We start from the raw sequence: 13,431 nt of genomic DNA on the forward strand, positions 1-13,431 counted from the left end.
TTTCCAATCAAAATGCAACCCCTACCCTACAACCAAATTCATTCCCTGGACCCTGACTGAACTTTCTAATTAAGGAACTTAACAGAAATGTAGTGGAGTAAAACGTGCAATATTTGTCTTTCAAATGTAGTTAAAAGTTTCCAGAAAAAAGTAATTACAGATACTCAAAAAGTGCACTATACTCAAGTAAATGTACTTTGCTACTGTCCACCTCTGCAATAAGCCACGTAAAGAGACCAATGTACTATAAAAGATAAAAGTTTACTGAAGACACTGTTCTCTACACTTCCCCATGGCTGGAGAAAAATGCATAAGAGGATCCAGGCTTGAACTTAATAAAGTTAATAAACACTGTCTAGAACCAAGTCTTAGTTATATGATATGGATAATCAGTGTAATTCCAATAGGTTACATGTTTCATTTAACTGAGCCATCACAAGAATAAAGATCATACAGACAATTCTCTTTCTACAAAATATGATTCTTGGTTCATTTGGTTATATGAGCAAATTAATTAAGTACAAAACAAATACATATTCATTCTCTGGAAGCCGGGCTAAAAGAGTAAACACTGTTACTACATTCCTGAGGTCAGACACTTCGTCACCTCTCAGATAACAAAAACAGACATTACCTACAACAGATAATACAGAAATAGATACAACGGTTTTAAAACTTATCCAATTCATTATATAATACATGAATAAAGATTGTAAATCCAACCCCTTCAAGAATAAATTACATTTTAACATAAAAAAGTTTCACAATATTAATGTTTTTATTTGTGTTTTTCATCAAATAAGCACCAACTCGGTAGGCATTATGAGACTTAAAAGATTTGTAATTGTGGGGTTACATGTTTCATCCCTGAAAGATATAAAAATGAGTGATATTAAAACATTAATACAAAGCCTTTTATTTAATTGTATAACTTGTAGAGAAAGTACATACAAAAAGATGACATATTTAATGTTCCTAGAAAACGGAATTTAGCAGCATAGCTATTATAAGATTTAAATGTCAGCAAACAATGTTCTGATTGTACATAAGCTTAGTCCAAAGTCATAAAGAACAAAGGCCTGCAAGGTCAAAAAAAAGTCTATTTGGTTTAGCCCTCCAGGAGCTTCCATGTATACAGCTGTCAATTTAAAAAAAAAAATATTTATCTAGCAATAAAAAGCTATGAAGGCTGTTATTATTTGTGCATGTTTAAACTATGATTCTAGGCTATATTATTACTGTAGTGAGGAGAAGGTTAGTAACATTACAATACCAAATAAAAGACTATTTGACCTAATTATACATGTAATCAGACCTACTGTGTATTTGTAACTCATATTGTGCATTTTCGGCCAGCGGCTCAATACTTTGGCCAACCAGAAAAAAAAAAGAAAAAAAATCTGGGTACCACAAGTATAGCATATTTCATCCTTCCTGTAATAATTCATGTTAATACAAACATCACTCTGTTGCAACTACACAAACTCAAGACAGAGGATTAATATACAAAAAACTGAGAACTGTAAACCACTTAACATTTAACTATGTTTAGTAATATGCAATGCAATTGCATCAAATGCAAAAAAGTTAGGAGGTAAGAACATAAGGAGAAATGAATCAACAAGCCTTTGTCTTTTAATGTCCAAGGCTTGAGAACATTGAGATGCATTGTAACCTAACATCCTGCAGATGGCCCTGTTGCATGTGACTTTTGCGTAAAAGTGCCACGTCTCTAATGCCATAGAGAAAAACACACCCTTAATTCCACTCAGTTCATATTTGCACAGTAAACCTTTGGTGGTTTTAACGAATATGGGCCATCTCCTCCAAGAAGGGCGTCTTCATGCAGCCAGTGCAGAGCTGGTCCATCCAGAGTGGGGCTTCGTGCTGCAGGGGCGTTCGGCGTGGGTAAAAGGTGTAAGAGAGGTCGTAGTTCAGTAGGCAGCTGAGCGAGGCCATGTAGAGGTCTGAGAAACGACACAGGCGACGGGAAAAGTAAGTGGGGTTGTGGCAGGTACGGAATATGCTGCCAAAGTGAGGGTTGAAGAGGTTCTTGGTGACTGCCCTATAATAGATAAAAACATGAAGACAATTTACAAAGACTATAATTAATAAGTTAATGAATTTATTTTCTGATAAATGCATATTATTTCTGTCTTGCTTTACTCACCGTAGCTCCTCTCTCTCTTTCAGCCACTCCTCCAGAACCTTCTTTGACTCAGGATCCCGATACATCTAAAAAAGAATAATTTAAAAAAAAAATATGTTGTCAATTGTCAAAAAAAAAAAAAAAAAAAATCTCTCCAAATGAACAGGGAAAACTTTTACAATTGAGACTTTAAGGTTATACAAAAGAGAGCATAGACTTTCATTGTATAGTTATGTAAACAAACAAATAAATGACGTACTCTACCATTCAAAAGTTTGGTGGTCAGTAAGATTTTCTTTATAAGAAATTATTATTTTAATTTAGCAAGGATGTATTAAATTGATCAAAAATGACAGAAGACATTTCTAATGTTACAAAAAATAAAGAAAAAAAATGCTGTTTATTTTTTACTTTCTATTCATCAAAGAATCCTGAAACAATCCATCTCAGTTTCCACTATATATATCAAATTAGAAAGATTTCTGAAACATTCAGCTTTGCCATTACAGGAAGAAAATTACATTTAAAAAAAAAATATTCCTATTCCTGTATGTGATATGTCCTATTCCTTGATCAAATAAATGTATACACACAAACAATAATCTGGAGGCTCCAGACTAAAACAAATCATCATATTCATGTACACAAAAACAGAAAAGTCTGATCACACTAGCATGTTATGTTTTAATATTTTAAAGTCATTTGTACCAAGAATGAAATAAAGTAATATCTAGGCTCAAATTGAAATATTGGTTTCATATTTAATATATATATATATATATATATTATTAACTGTACAGATAATAATAAAAAAAAAAAATAATAAATCCAAATGGAGAAGATGCTGATTTTTCAAGACTATTCTCATGTATTATATTAGATATTGCCTAAATAACTCATATGACCTCTGCTACACAAACACAGGAAAAGTGTTGCTTAAGGACATAGACTTGGATGTTAAAGTAGCATTGTCTGTTTAAATGTTACATATTACATACTATTTCATTCACAAACAAAACGTTTTATGCCATTTTCAGTGGTTCTAATTTGAGAAGCAGAATTTAAAACAATCATCACACAAACCTTGACAGAATATGAGGTCGAATGCATTTTGGACTATGTAACCGATCACACCAAGCTTTTCTTACATAGAGAATCTGACTCTGGATATGAATAATCTGAACAATCAATCCAGATCAATATTAAGCTAATGGACCTCTGCCAAACCAACCAGGCCAGTCCTTTGCAACCATATGAGGAATACAAGCACAAGTAATGCAAAGCTGTCTATTTTGCTCGCATTAAATTCTGCATACAGAATAATTTTTTTTTAAAGTTTACAAAAGTTCGTATACATTTATCAACAATGAATATTTTCTATGCTTAAGTTCAGAGCCATACTGCTAACCTGCATGCGCTCCAGCAGTCCGGTGAGTGCCTGCAACCACGTGAGACTTTGAGCATACTGCTCTGTGTTCACCACCTTCGTCTCCACCTCAAGTTCAGGCACGATCGCTCCTGTCCTCCACCCATGACGCAGCATCAGGTCCTAAAATGCCAGGACAGGATGCTTATTTTTCAGAGTCCACTTCAAGAACCTTATTACAATCAGTCACTGTTTGATCCTGGAAACTAATGACTATAAAATCCGCGTTAAAATCAACATAAATCTGTGTTGGACACACCAAACACCCTGAAGCAGTAAAAACAAAAGGAAAACAAATGTGCACAATGTATTCAAACAAACTCACCGCCAAGTCACTGTAGAGATGATCTCCAAAATAAAAAACCTTGGATCCTCGCCATCCTGTTAGCTTCAGAAAGTCTACAAGGTTTCCCTTAAAGCAAAACAAAGGCAGTTTTGTTAGCCAGTTGCTAACATTGTGATTGATGTACAGATTTTCCTTCCAATAGTCATTCGAGTTTCTGGAAGCTATGCGTCAACAGACATTTCATTGGTTTTGTATTGCAGGAACGTTTGTTCTTAGGTTCGTGCCAAAGGAACTTTCCCAGAAGTCTTTCCCAATTTAGGATGGTTTTTATATGCTTCTTCTACTTTATCTTGCCTGAGGGTGTGTATACATACATACATACAGTACATACACACACACACACACATATATATATATATATATATATATATATATATATATATATAGTCAGACTAAGCCTCTGTGTTCTGATCAGCAAAGTCTGTTTGTACGTGCCTCTCACCACGAAACTGTGTTAAATTGATTTTCCACTGAGGCTGAATTTGACCTCGTCACCTCCTTTTCCTCTTTTTCCAAATGAAGTGGATAAATCATTCTACAATTAACAGAGTCAATGCAGAGCTGAAAGGATTTGGGTTATTCACACATGGACAGGAAAAACGTGAAAAGTTTAGAGAAAAGTTAACCACGTACAATTTAAAATAACATGCTCTTGCAAGTTGAGGACATACAAGTAGCCGAAATGTCACCGTAATTCTGAACAATTTCCCCAGATGAATGTGTAATCCCTGATTTAATCCAGACTTACAGATGAGTCAGCATAAATGTAGCAACTAAAAGCTTCTCAGAAAAGAGTTCTTCTATTGCTCATAATCATCTTACCAGAATAAACACAGAATGCAGTACAAAACAAATCTGCGTTACCTGCTTATAGATCTGTCCCTTATCCAAACTCTTGATCCTATCCCACTGCAAGTCTCCATTGCAGTCCAAACGTCTGAATGGTCTGTACAATTAAGAGAGATGGAGATATTTTCAAATCAATTTGGTGAGTAATTCAGGACAGAACTAAAACACCTCTTCCAAAGGGCACATTGAGACATTTTAGGGCAGAAATCTCCGACTGTAAATGATAAAATATTTTCTATTCACAAAGCAGACTTACTTATTGCAGTCATTAAAAAAATGAGGCTTGTCAGCTTGAACAATGACAACGTCAAAGAACTCCCTCCAGTCCTTTCCAACCATGTACCTCATGCCTTTATCACTGAAAAAAACAACAACAACATAATTACATAAAGGTGGGGTAGGTGATTTTCTTTTTTGACCATTTTTTTCAAAATCACTTGAAATTCTATACACAAATCCACCGCGAACTCTATGGGCGCTGCCATCTTGCCTGCCGCCATTACTGGGGGCCTGCGAAGTGTGACAGTGACAACCATCAAATGATATTTCAATGAAAGCGGATCCTGCTTACGAAATAAAATGTCTGGTTTACATTGGGTAGATGATGTCAGGCAGTGGCCAAAACTTACAGATAAAGGTAATTTATTGACAACATGTGTTAATGTAAAAATGCATCAGCCTAATGTAATGTAATTAAGAAGTGTATTCATTTATGACAACAATAAAACCGAACGCTGTCATAGATGAGTTGCTAATATGTTCACATGCCAACTGTCCTGATTAAATAGACTGCTAGTGATCAAACCACTGACTACACCAGCAACACGACATTTGAGAATGATCACGACACCGGTCATAATTCATCACAGCCCACACGCGCATCAGACCATACAAACTCAACATCCAGCCACGCAAGAAAACATTAAATATTACCGAGGTAATAAAATGCTGATGTGATTTGCTGCCCAAAAAACATTTCTGATTATTATTAATGTTTTCTTTTTAAAAAGTCAGGATTCCTTGATGAATAGAAGATTCAAAGTAAATTTATCCGAAATAAAAAAATCTTTTTAAAATTATCAGAGCCTAAATTACAGGGCATTGATTGAAGGTGAGAATTACACGAGCTTCGGATGGATTGGCCAGATACTGCATACCAACATACACAACACGCTCTTCCCGGCATCACTGGACATACGTACAAAATAACTAAATAAATACATCTAACATCTGCTATAGCCGCCTACGAGAACAACACGCTACTTCCGCAGCAGCAAGGCCCGCAGTAGCAGCGGCGCTGCTTTACTTCCGTGTTTCGCCGGATTTGTGTATATTCATAACCCACTTACAGCCATGGAAATAGAAGCACTGAAATGAAAATTAAGCAATTTAATCATCTGTGGAACAGGCAGGAATCGAAAAACTCCAGCCAATCATTTCCAAGACCACCTAGAATGCAGTGTCCCCTTCCTGCGCATACTCAAAGCTTGTGACCCGTAATTAAGTGCAATCTCACACATCTGAGTTTTGCAGGTGCATGATTTCGTGTCCATGTTCTTCGAATGGGCGGAGTCAGGGCCAGCGTTGGAGGAAAGAAAGTAGGACCTTTTGAGTTGCGCATTTTCAAAATCTGCCGGACGTTTTGCAAATCCCATACCCTAACTTTAACATTGCAAAAAAATGCTAAATATATAAGCTGATGTTCCAATTCATGACTGTGTGAAATGATTTGGGACACAAAAGAATTAGGGGTCAAAAATAAGTGGTGATTTTTTACAAATAGTTAAAAGCTTCACTTTGAGGTCTCTTGTTAATGTATCTGTTGAATATGATGCATCAAATATGAAACTCACACAAAGCTGAAGGGGCTGTTGGTAATAAGGAAAAGTTTCTTCCCCTGACTGGCCAGACGGTGCAACACAGCGTACGTCTCGTCTCCTCTGAGAATGTATTTCTCTGGGGACCAAATAAGGAAAAGGGGTCACAACAGGCAGAAAGTGAGGAAGAAAAAAGGGTATTTTAAAAGCCGGCCTATTCAATACTAACAAAAACCAAATCAGTAATGCCTGCAGACTATGATAAATGTCATCCAGAAATTTTATCAGATCTGTTTTTCCTGTTTGCCTTATGTGTTTATACTGCAATGGAACATCTGTGATAAGGATAAAACAAGCATAAAAAAAATAAAGATTAGATTGGGCTAGCCCAGTAGAACTGCTCGCTTCAAATCCCATTCTAAAGAGAGGCCCAATTATGCAACGGTTTGCTCTGAAAACAAAAGACTGCTCTTTACCTATATACGCACACACTACACAGACTGGGTCTGAGAGTGTCAACATGAAGTCTGGTTTTCAGTAGCTCCAGCTTACAATAACATGCTCTTTTCTTCGCTAAAGAAAGTTAAAGCTTTAACTGAGATTTTAAGCCACGTTATATTCAAATATCCGGGTAATGCACATAGTCAATATTTGTTAATACTCACCAAGATCTTGCATGATCCATTTATACATGTAACCCTTGATATGCACTCTTCCAATTGCATCCTGCAACGACAGATTTTGCATTTAACAAACATTTTCATGAACAAGTGCTTGAAGCAAAATATTCTCTTTTCTCCCCTTTGATGGAAATTTCTTTCTTTTTTTTTTAATGGCTCTTTCAAAAGCTTTACTTCGATCCGCTGCCAGGTTTCCGGTTCCCCCTGACATCATACACACCCACACGTCTTTGCCAGTACAATCTTCTTCTAACAGCGTGGACAGAGGTCAATTAAAAAAGCTGCGCTTGAAAGATAAAGATAGTGTGGCGTGCTGACGCTTTACTTTCTGACAAGCAATGCGTTTATGAGGCAAAAACACTAATTTCAAAATAACTTATTTGATTCAAGTTGACACCATGGGAGGTATAAAAAAAACCCCACGGTTTTAGCCATTTACTGCTTGGCCAAGATTTTTTACTTTCTGCTAGTCAGTGAAAGCTCAAGTAAGAAGGGGTGGAGAGTGTGGCTGAAAAGCAGAAGTGAAATAAGACTACATTCTGCAAGTAAACTGACCCATAACAACAATAAAAAACAGAGCCGCTCTGTCACCCAATTCAGGACCACCGTGATCAAGTCTGAATGAAAACAAATCAGTCAGCGGCACTTAACCACAGGCAGAAGAAAGAATCCGCTCAGCTTGAGGACAGAGTTTACAATACAACAGACAAGAAACAGCTCTCACGGTTTTAAATTACAAAAGCAGTTTGTAAGCTATTCCCACAGTCTGTAAAAACAGGATGGCTTTTTTGTGCAAATTCACTAACACGCTTACGGTCGTCAGGAAAACAAAGAGTAGTTGGATCAGAATTCACGGAGGGCATTTTGACTTCACACTTACAGAGACATCTTTGTAGAGATGCACAGGGTCATACTCGATGTCGTTTGAGATGAAGAAATCGTTCGCAGCAGCCAAAAGAGTCATCTCAGGGATGGAGAAAACATCCATAAACTGTTTCATTTTGGGACCCTGGAACAAAGAACAATAAAATGCATGAGTCAGATGCATTTTAAAACAGTGAAGAATAAGCAAAGTTTTTTTTTCATATTCATACTTAAATGATATGCCTGCTCTGAGAGGAGCTGTAAATAGCGATATTCTAAATTGTAGGTCATATATTTAAAATATTACACAAAATTCCCTGAGCCAATAATTTGCATGACCATATCAGTCGGTTGTTTTTTCCAGCATAGTGCTAAAATATATATTGAAAAGTAAACAATCATTAATGTTCTTAAAATCAAACATAAAAAAACATTATTACCCTGAACTACATGGCTTTAACATAAACATCACAATTATATTTGTCTACGAGTTATTTGTGAACCACATTGAACGAGTTACAACAGACTCTAAATAATAATTTGTCTATAATTATTCATATATAACAAGTCTGACTTGTGAACAGGTTTTACAGAATCCAAGAGCAATATTTAGACAATTAAGCATGTTACAACAGAGAATAAAAAGAAGATTATTTCATTAATTCATCATTGCCTTTTCCCAGTCTGAAAAACACAATTTTATAAATCCCTGATATATTTTGGTTTCCCACGACCATGGAAACACTACAGAAAACATGCCTGATAACTATCTGATTCAGAAAAGGACTGTGGTGTTTTTGTTGTAGATATACAGCGTACTGCCTCGTACTCATGGTGGCTGGACACACATAATCAGATCTGGGCTCCTGACAGGGTGGCTTAACTTTACCCCCACTAACCTCTTAGTAATGAGGCACAAAAATGTAAGCATGCAAATATGTCACGATCTGCCCTCGAGTGTAAAACTAACTGATTAGGGTTGTAACGTACACAAAACTGATGGTTCTGTATACCTCACTTTTGAAGTCATGGTTTGGTATGGTACAACATAAAATTGCTTTTTTTTTTTTTACGGTCGTTTACGGAACAAATTGTTTTTCTGTCTTTAAACGAATTCAGTTATAATTAAACTTTTCTTAAGGATAAAAAAAATCTCTGCTAATGCTGTAAACTATTTAGGAAGCTTGTACTTGCACATTGCTATAATTTTAATGGCTAACAACAGAGCCCAAACTATTAGCCTAAATTCAGTTTATTTATTTTTAGATATAATAAACAACACTCAAATAACAAATTGTATGAAAACATGTAAACTGCACATATAGCAGTTTTTGCATTAACTTCTACATTTATTTGTTTTTACTCCAATTTATTATAGAAATATAATAATTTACACACTGGCTGTCATTTTCATGACAGATAGTTTAAACGTACATTAAATAATCAAGACATCATTAACAGGTTAAGTAAAATATAATTAATATATAATATAATGCATATATTTAGCGAAAGACTAACTAACAAGCTGTGGGCACTTAATGACTTGCCTGAGGTAAATAACGCAATGTCCTGCGTTACTTACAGAATTAAATGTCAGATGTTCATCAACATGTAAGTACATCAAAGAGGTTTCAGATAGGGCAGATTCACAACGGTATATATAACACAGAAAACTCTACACTAGTAATATACCAGAACCATTTATTTTTGGTGGTGGCTTTGAAAAACACTGGCTTGCTGTTTACTGATGTTTTTCCATCGTGGAAACACTGATTGTTTTAGTAAGTTGGACTGTATCTTTTAACATACCTTCAGATGTACATTAATGTTTATTAGGAAGAGATGATCGCGTTAACTCACGCTGCTGCTTAAACGGAGGCTATACAGAGCAGTACAGTCTGTCCCTCGGCTCGCACCACATTAAAGAGCGTCAAAACGGCTTTTATTGTTTGAATTTCATGATAAAATGGACAAAAAAAATCACTGTTTCTTATCAAAAGTAACAAAACGTGGAGCTTATAGTGATTATTGGTGTTTAGGCTATGCTGTATTCATCTTGAACACACAAGATGATTGGGTGTATCGTTACACTCCTAATTACTATTTAATCAAATGTCAAAGAAGAAAAAAATGTTGTTTTGAAAAAAAACGTTTTGAGACGAGGTAAAGAGAGGTCAACCTCTACGATGGGCTAAGGCAGGGCAGCAGGGGGCGGGGGGGGTGTTTGGCATGACATGAGAGTATCGCAATATGCACCATAGGTAGTGTTTCGCAGTTTTTCGGTTCAGTTTGAATATAGTTACAGCCCTATGACTGATGAAATGAGAACGCATAAGAAATGTAGTGGGACTATCACCTTGCCATAGAATCCACTAACTTGGTGGAGGGGAACATGATTTGAACCTCCATAAAGTTTCATGACCTCCTCATCAGGGACAGGCTTCAGACCCCTGCATATAGAATCAATACAAAACCATGAATTACATAACAGACTTCTCCACACAAACTCACAGACTGAATCAACTTGACCAAATGAGGGTTAGTTTACCTATAAACGGTGCCTAACTGGATATAATGGAAGGCATCGATTTTCATGAGAAGTCCCTGAGGCATTAAAATAAAAATTATTATTATTTTTTGTTTATTAAACTATATTAATAAAAGATTAATACATATAATAGTAAAATATTATTAAAAAATGCTGCAAAAAAAAGCTAAAAAAAATGAAGGTTTAACGCACCTTTTGAATGTCGTAGTGAAGCCCCCGAGTTGCAAAGTTTGGAATGTAGTCGTACTTACTGATTCCCTCAGGGTACTAGTGAAAAGAAAAACACAAAAACAACTTTTAACCTTCCAGTCCCAGCCTGTGACTGCACATGATCCATCAGACAGATCACCATCATTAAAACAATTAAACAAAACAGAAGTGCACAGGAATGAGCCAAAATCCCAGGATACATGCATTTAGGACTGACGTGTTTGACATTTGTGCTCGCCTCGTTTTGCAGAGCTCAAATTAAAGGATTAGTTCACTTTTAAAAAACTTTTGCTGATAATTTTTTATTTATTTTAGGTAAACAACTGTCATTTCTCCATATAATGGACAACTGATGTCAATGTCTTTCTTTCTTCAGTCGAAAAGAAATCAAGGTTTTTCATTAAAATATTACAGGATTTTTCTCCATATAATGGACTTCAATGGACCCCAACAGTTTCAAGGTCCAAAAGACCATGTTTCAGTGCAGCTTCAACGGGCTTTAAATGACACCAGATGATAAACAATGGTCTTATCTAGCAAAATGATGGGTCGTTTCATAAATAAAAATGTTTAAGTTATATAAGCACAAATGCTGGCCTCTGTTCTGTGATGCATGTTTGTGACTCTCCTGTTCGAACTCGTTCATCAAAATGAACAAATCTTTTTCCGCGTCATTTCGTTCATTGAATGAACAAAGGTAAATGACTCGAAAAAAGTTAAAGTTAAAAACTTTAACTTTTTTTTTTATAAATGACCTATCGTTTCACTAGATAAGACCCTGGTGTCGTTTAAACCCGTTTGAAGCTGCAATGAAATTAGAGTTGGGGAAATTGAATTGGATGAGGTCAATTGAAGTCCATTATATGGAGAAAAATGCTGGAATGTTTTCTTCAAAAACCTTAATTTCTTTTCGACTGGAGAAAGAAAGACATTGACATCAGTTGTCCATTATATGGAGAAATGACAGATGTTTACCTCATAGTAACTCTTGGTATTTATACTTATTTTGTTCAATAACATGAAACATGCAAAACAACAGGTTTATGTCAATGAAGTTGTGTCTTTCTCGGACCTTGAAGTGCTCAACGAGAAACTCTCGCGCCTTGTTGTAGATCATCTCGTCCAGCGCGCTGGAATAGAGAGCTAGCGTGTAATCATAATCAAAGCCGTAGACGTCCACCTCTTCCAGATTCACCTCATTGTTGGCATATATAGTGGAAGGATTCAAAAGATTGCAAACTCCGGGAGGAATCAAATCTGTGAAGAGGAAAAGAAACTTGAAGTTTATTGTCACACTTTTAAATAAGTATATTTTTTAAATATTGTTGCGTCTGTGCATAAACAAGGAGCATCGACTAACCACGCATTTGACATGAGAATGGCAGTTGTTTACCAAATGTAACTTAACGTTACAGAGGGCAGATTACAGAAAAATCACATATGAGAACTCAATTTAAACCAACATACCGTGTACAAGCCGCTTCATCTCATTGTATCTCGCCCACAAATACGTTTTATTGTTGATCTGCGGGGCAGTGGACGAGAAAGCCCTGCCAGATTTGGTTAGAGATTCTTCGCCTCTATTTTTGCCCACGATTTGGTGTCTGTGCGTTGTGACTGCAGCTGCAACGGGATTATGATTAGCTGCCAAATGTTTCGTCGGTCCGCAGTTGTGCCCGTCTTTGCAGCACTTCTGTCCGTTCATTGTTGAACCAGCCGAGGCGAAGCTTCCACATGCAAAAGCAGGAATATTAAATCCTGTGCAGAGCGCAACTCTGGAGATAGAGCTTTTTTGCCACATTGTATGGCTTAAATTGCCTATTTTTTTGCACGCCATGTCTAAACAATACTAACGAAGTTGTTTACTTCTTTCATTCGTACTCGCGACTCGTGTTGAGAAAGACCACTTCTGTTTTGTTCTATATGGGTAGGAGAACTGAAACAGGCTTGCTGAGGGCATCGCTGGTTGGGCGCAAGCTGTTTTATTAACCAATCAAATGCTAGACTTTAAATGATTGACAGTTCATTTAACCAATAACACGTGGATTCGTCTACGTCACTCTTCTACGTTTGGTTCAGGAGAAGAACGTGTTTACATGCTAGTCCTACCAATACGTTTTCATCTTGAACATTTTGCAATATTTCATGCCTTATGATTGGTCAAACGACCTGGCAAATGCCTACATGTGCTACGTGACTGAATATGTTTAACATGTTCCTACACTGTACATGTGTGACCAAAGAAGACTGGGTTTGCCTCAAAAACACAAGATATTTTTAAAGCATTTGTGGTTTTGTTATACTCTGCGCGTGTTTCGTTGCAAACTTCAGGACTGCACTGTATCTATTATATTGGTGCAAATAGCCTATATTAAACGCATTTAACTGGGGTTTTGTGCAGTAACAAAATGCTGATGTAATTATCTTTTTTGACCATGTCCGAATTTCCTACTCTCTTATCCAAGCAGATAGGCAACATTGATTTTTATTTAGGAGCCCATCCGGAATGCACACATTTGTTGTCAAATTAGTCGATTTAGGC

At 36.3% G+C, this 13,431-nt stretch overlaps 1 protein-coding gene across 1 annotated transcript; it reads right to left on the bottom strand.

Moving 5' to 3' along the window:
• Positions 1–1,359: 1,359 nt before the first annotated feature.
• Positions 1,360–12,832, bottom strand: nt5dc2 (5'-nucleotidase domain containing 2). Its single transcript, XM_039658071.2, has 14 exons — positions 12,357–12,832; positions 11,962–12,146; positions 10,872–10,946; positions 10,680–10,735; positions 10,488–10,581; positions 8,148–8,276; positions 7,253–7,313; positions 6,624–6,726; positions 5,027–5,128; positions 4,786–4,867; positions 3,901–3,987; positions 3,558–3,698; positions 2,171–2,235; positions 1,360–2,065 (listed from the first exon to the last, which is right to left on the bottom strand). Exons 1-14 carry the CDS (start codon positions 12,724–12,726, stop codon positions 1,804–1,806), a joined length of 1,812 nt encoding a protein of 603 aa, XP_039514005.1. The 5' UTR covers positions 12,727–12,832; the 3' UTR covers positions 1,360–1,803.
• Positions 12,833–13,431: the final 599 nt, after the last annotated feature.

Source organism: Pimephales promelas, chromosome 14 (assembly GCF_988280905.1).
Source record: "Pimephales promelas chromosome 14, fPimPro1.hap1.1, whole genome shotgun sequence".
In the NCBI taxonomy this organism is placed as follows: domain Eukaryota; kingdom Metazoa; phylum Chordata; class Actinopteri; order Cypriniformes; family Leuciscidae; genus Pimephales; species Pimephales promelas.

What these genes read in the sequence shown, in the direction of transcription:
- nt5dc2 (XM_039658071.2), bottom strand. Translation starts at nt 12,726, where the DNA reads ATGGCGTGCAAAAAAATAGGCAATTTAAGCCATACAATGTGGCAAAAA. An exon ending in ATCTCTACAAAGATGTCTCT is followed by an intron (nt 7,314 to 8,147) that starts GTAAGTGTGAAG and finishes CTGTCGTTGCAG; the next exon opens with GATGCAATTGGAAGAGTGCA. An exon ending in GACTGCTGGAGCGCATGCAG is followed by an intron (nt 2,236 to 3,557) that starts GTTAGCAGTATG and finishes ATTCTTTTTTAG; the next exon opens with ATGTATCGGGATCCTGAGTC.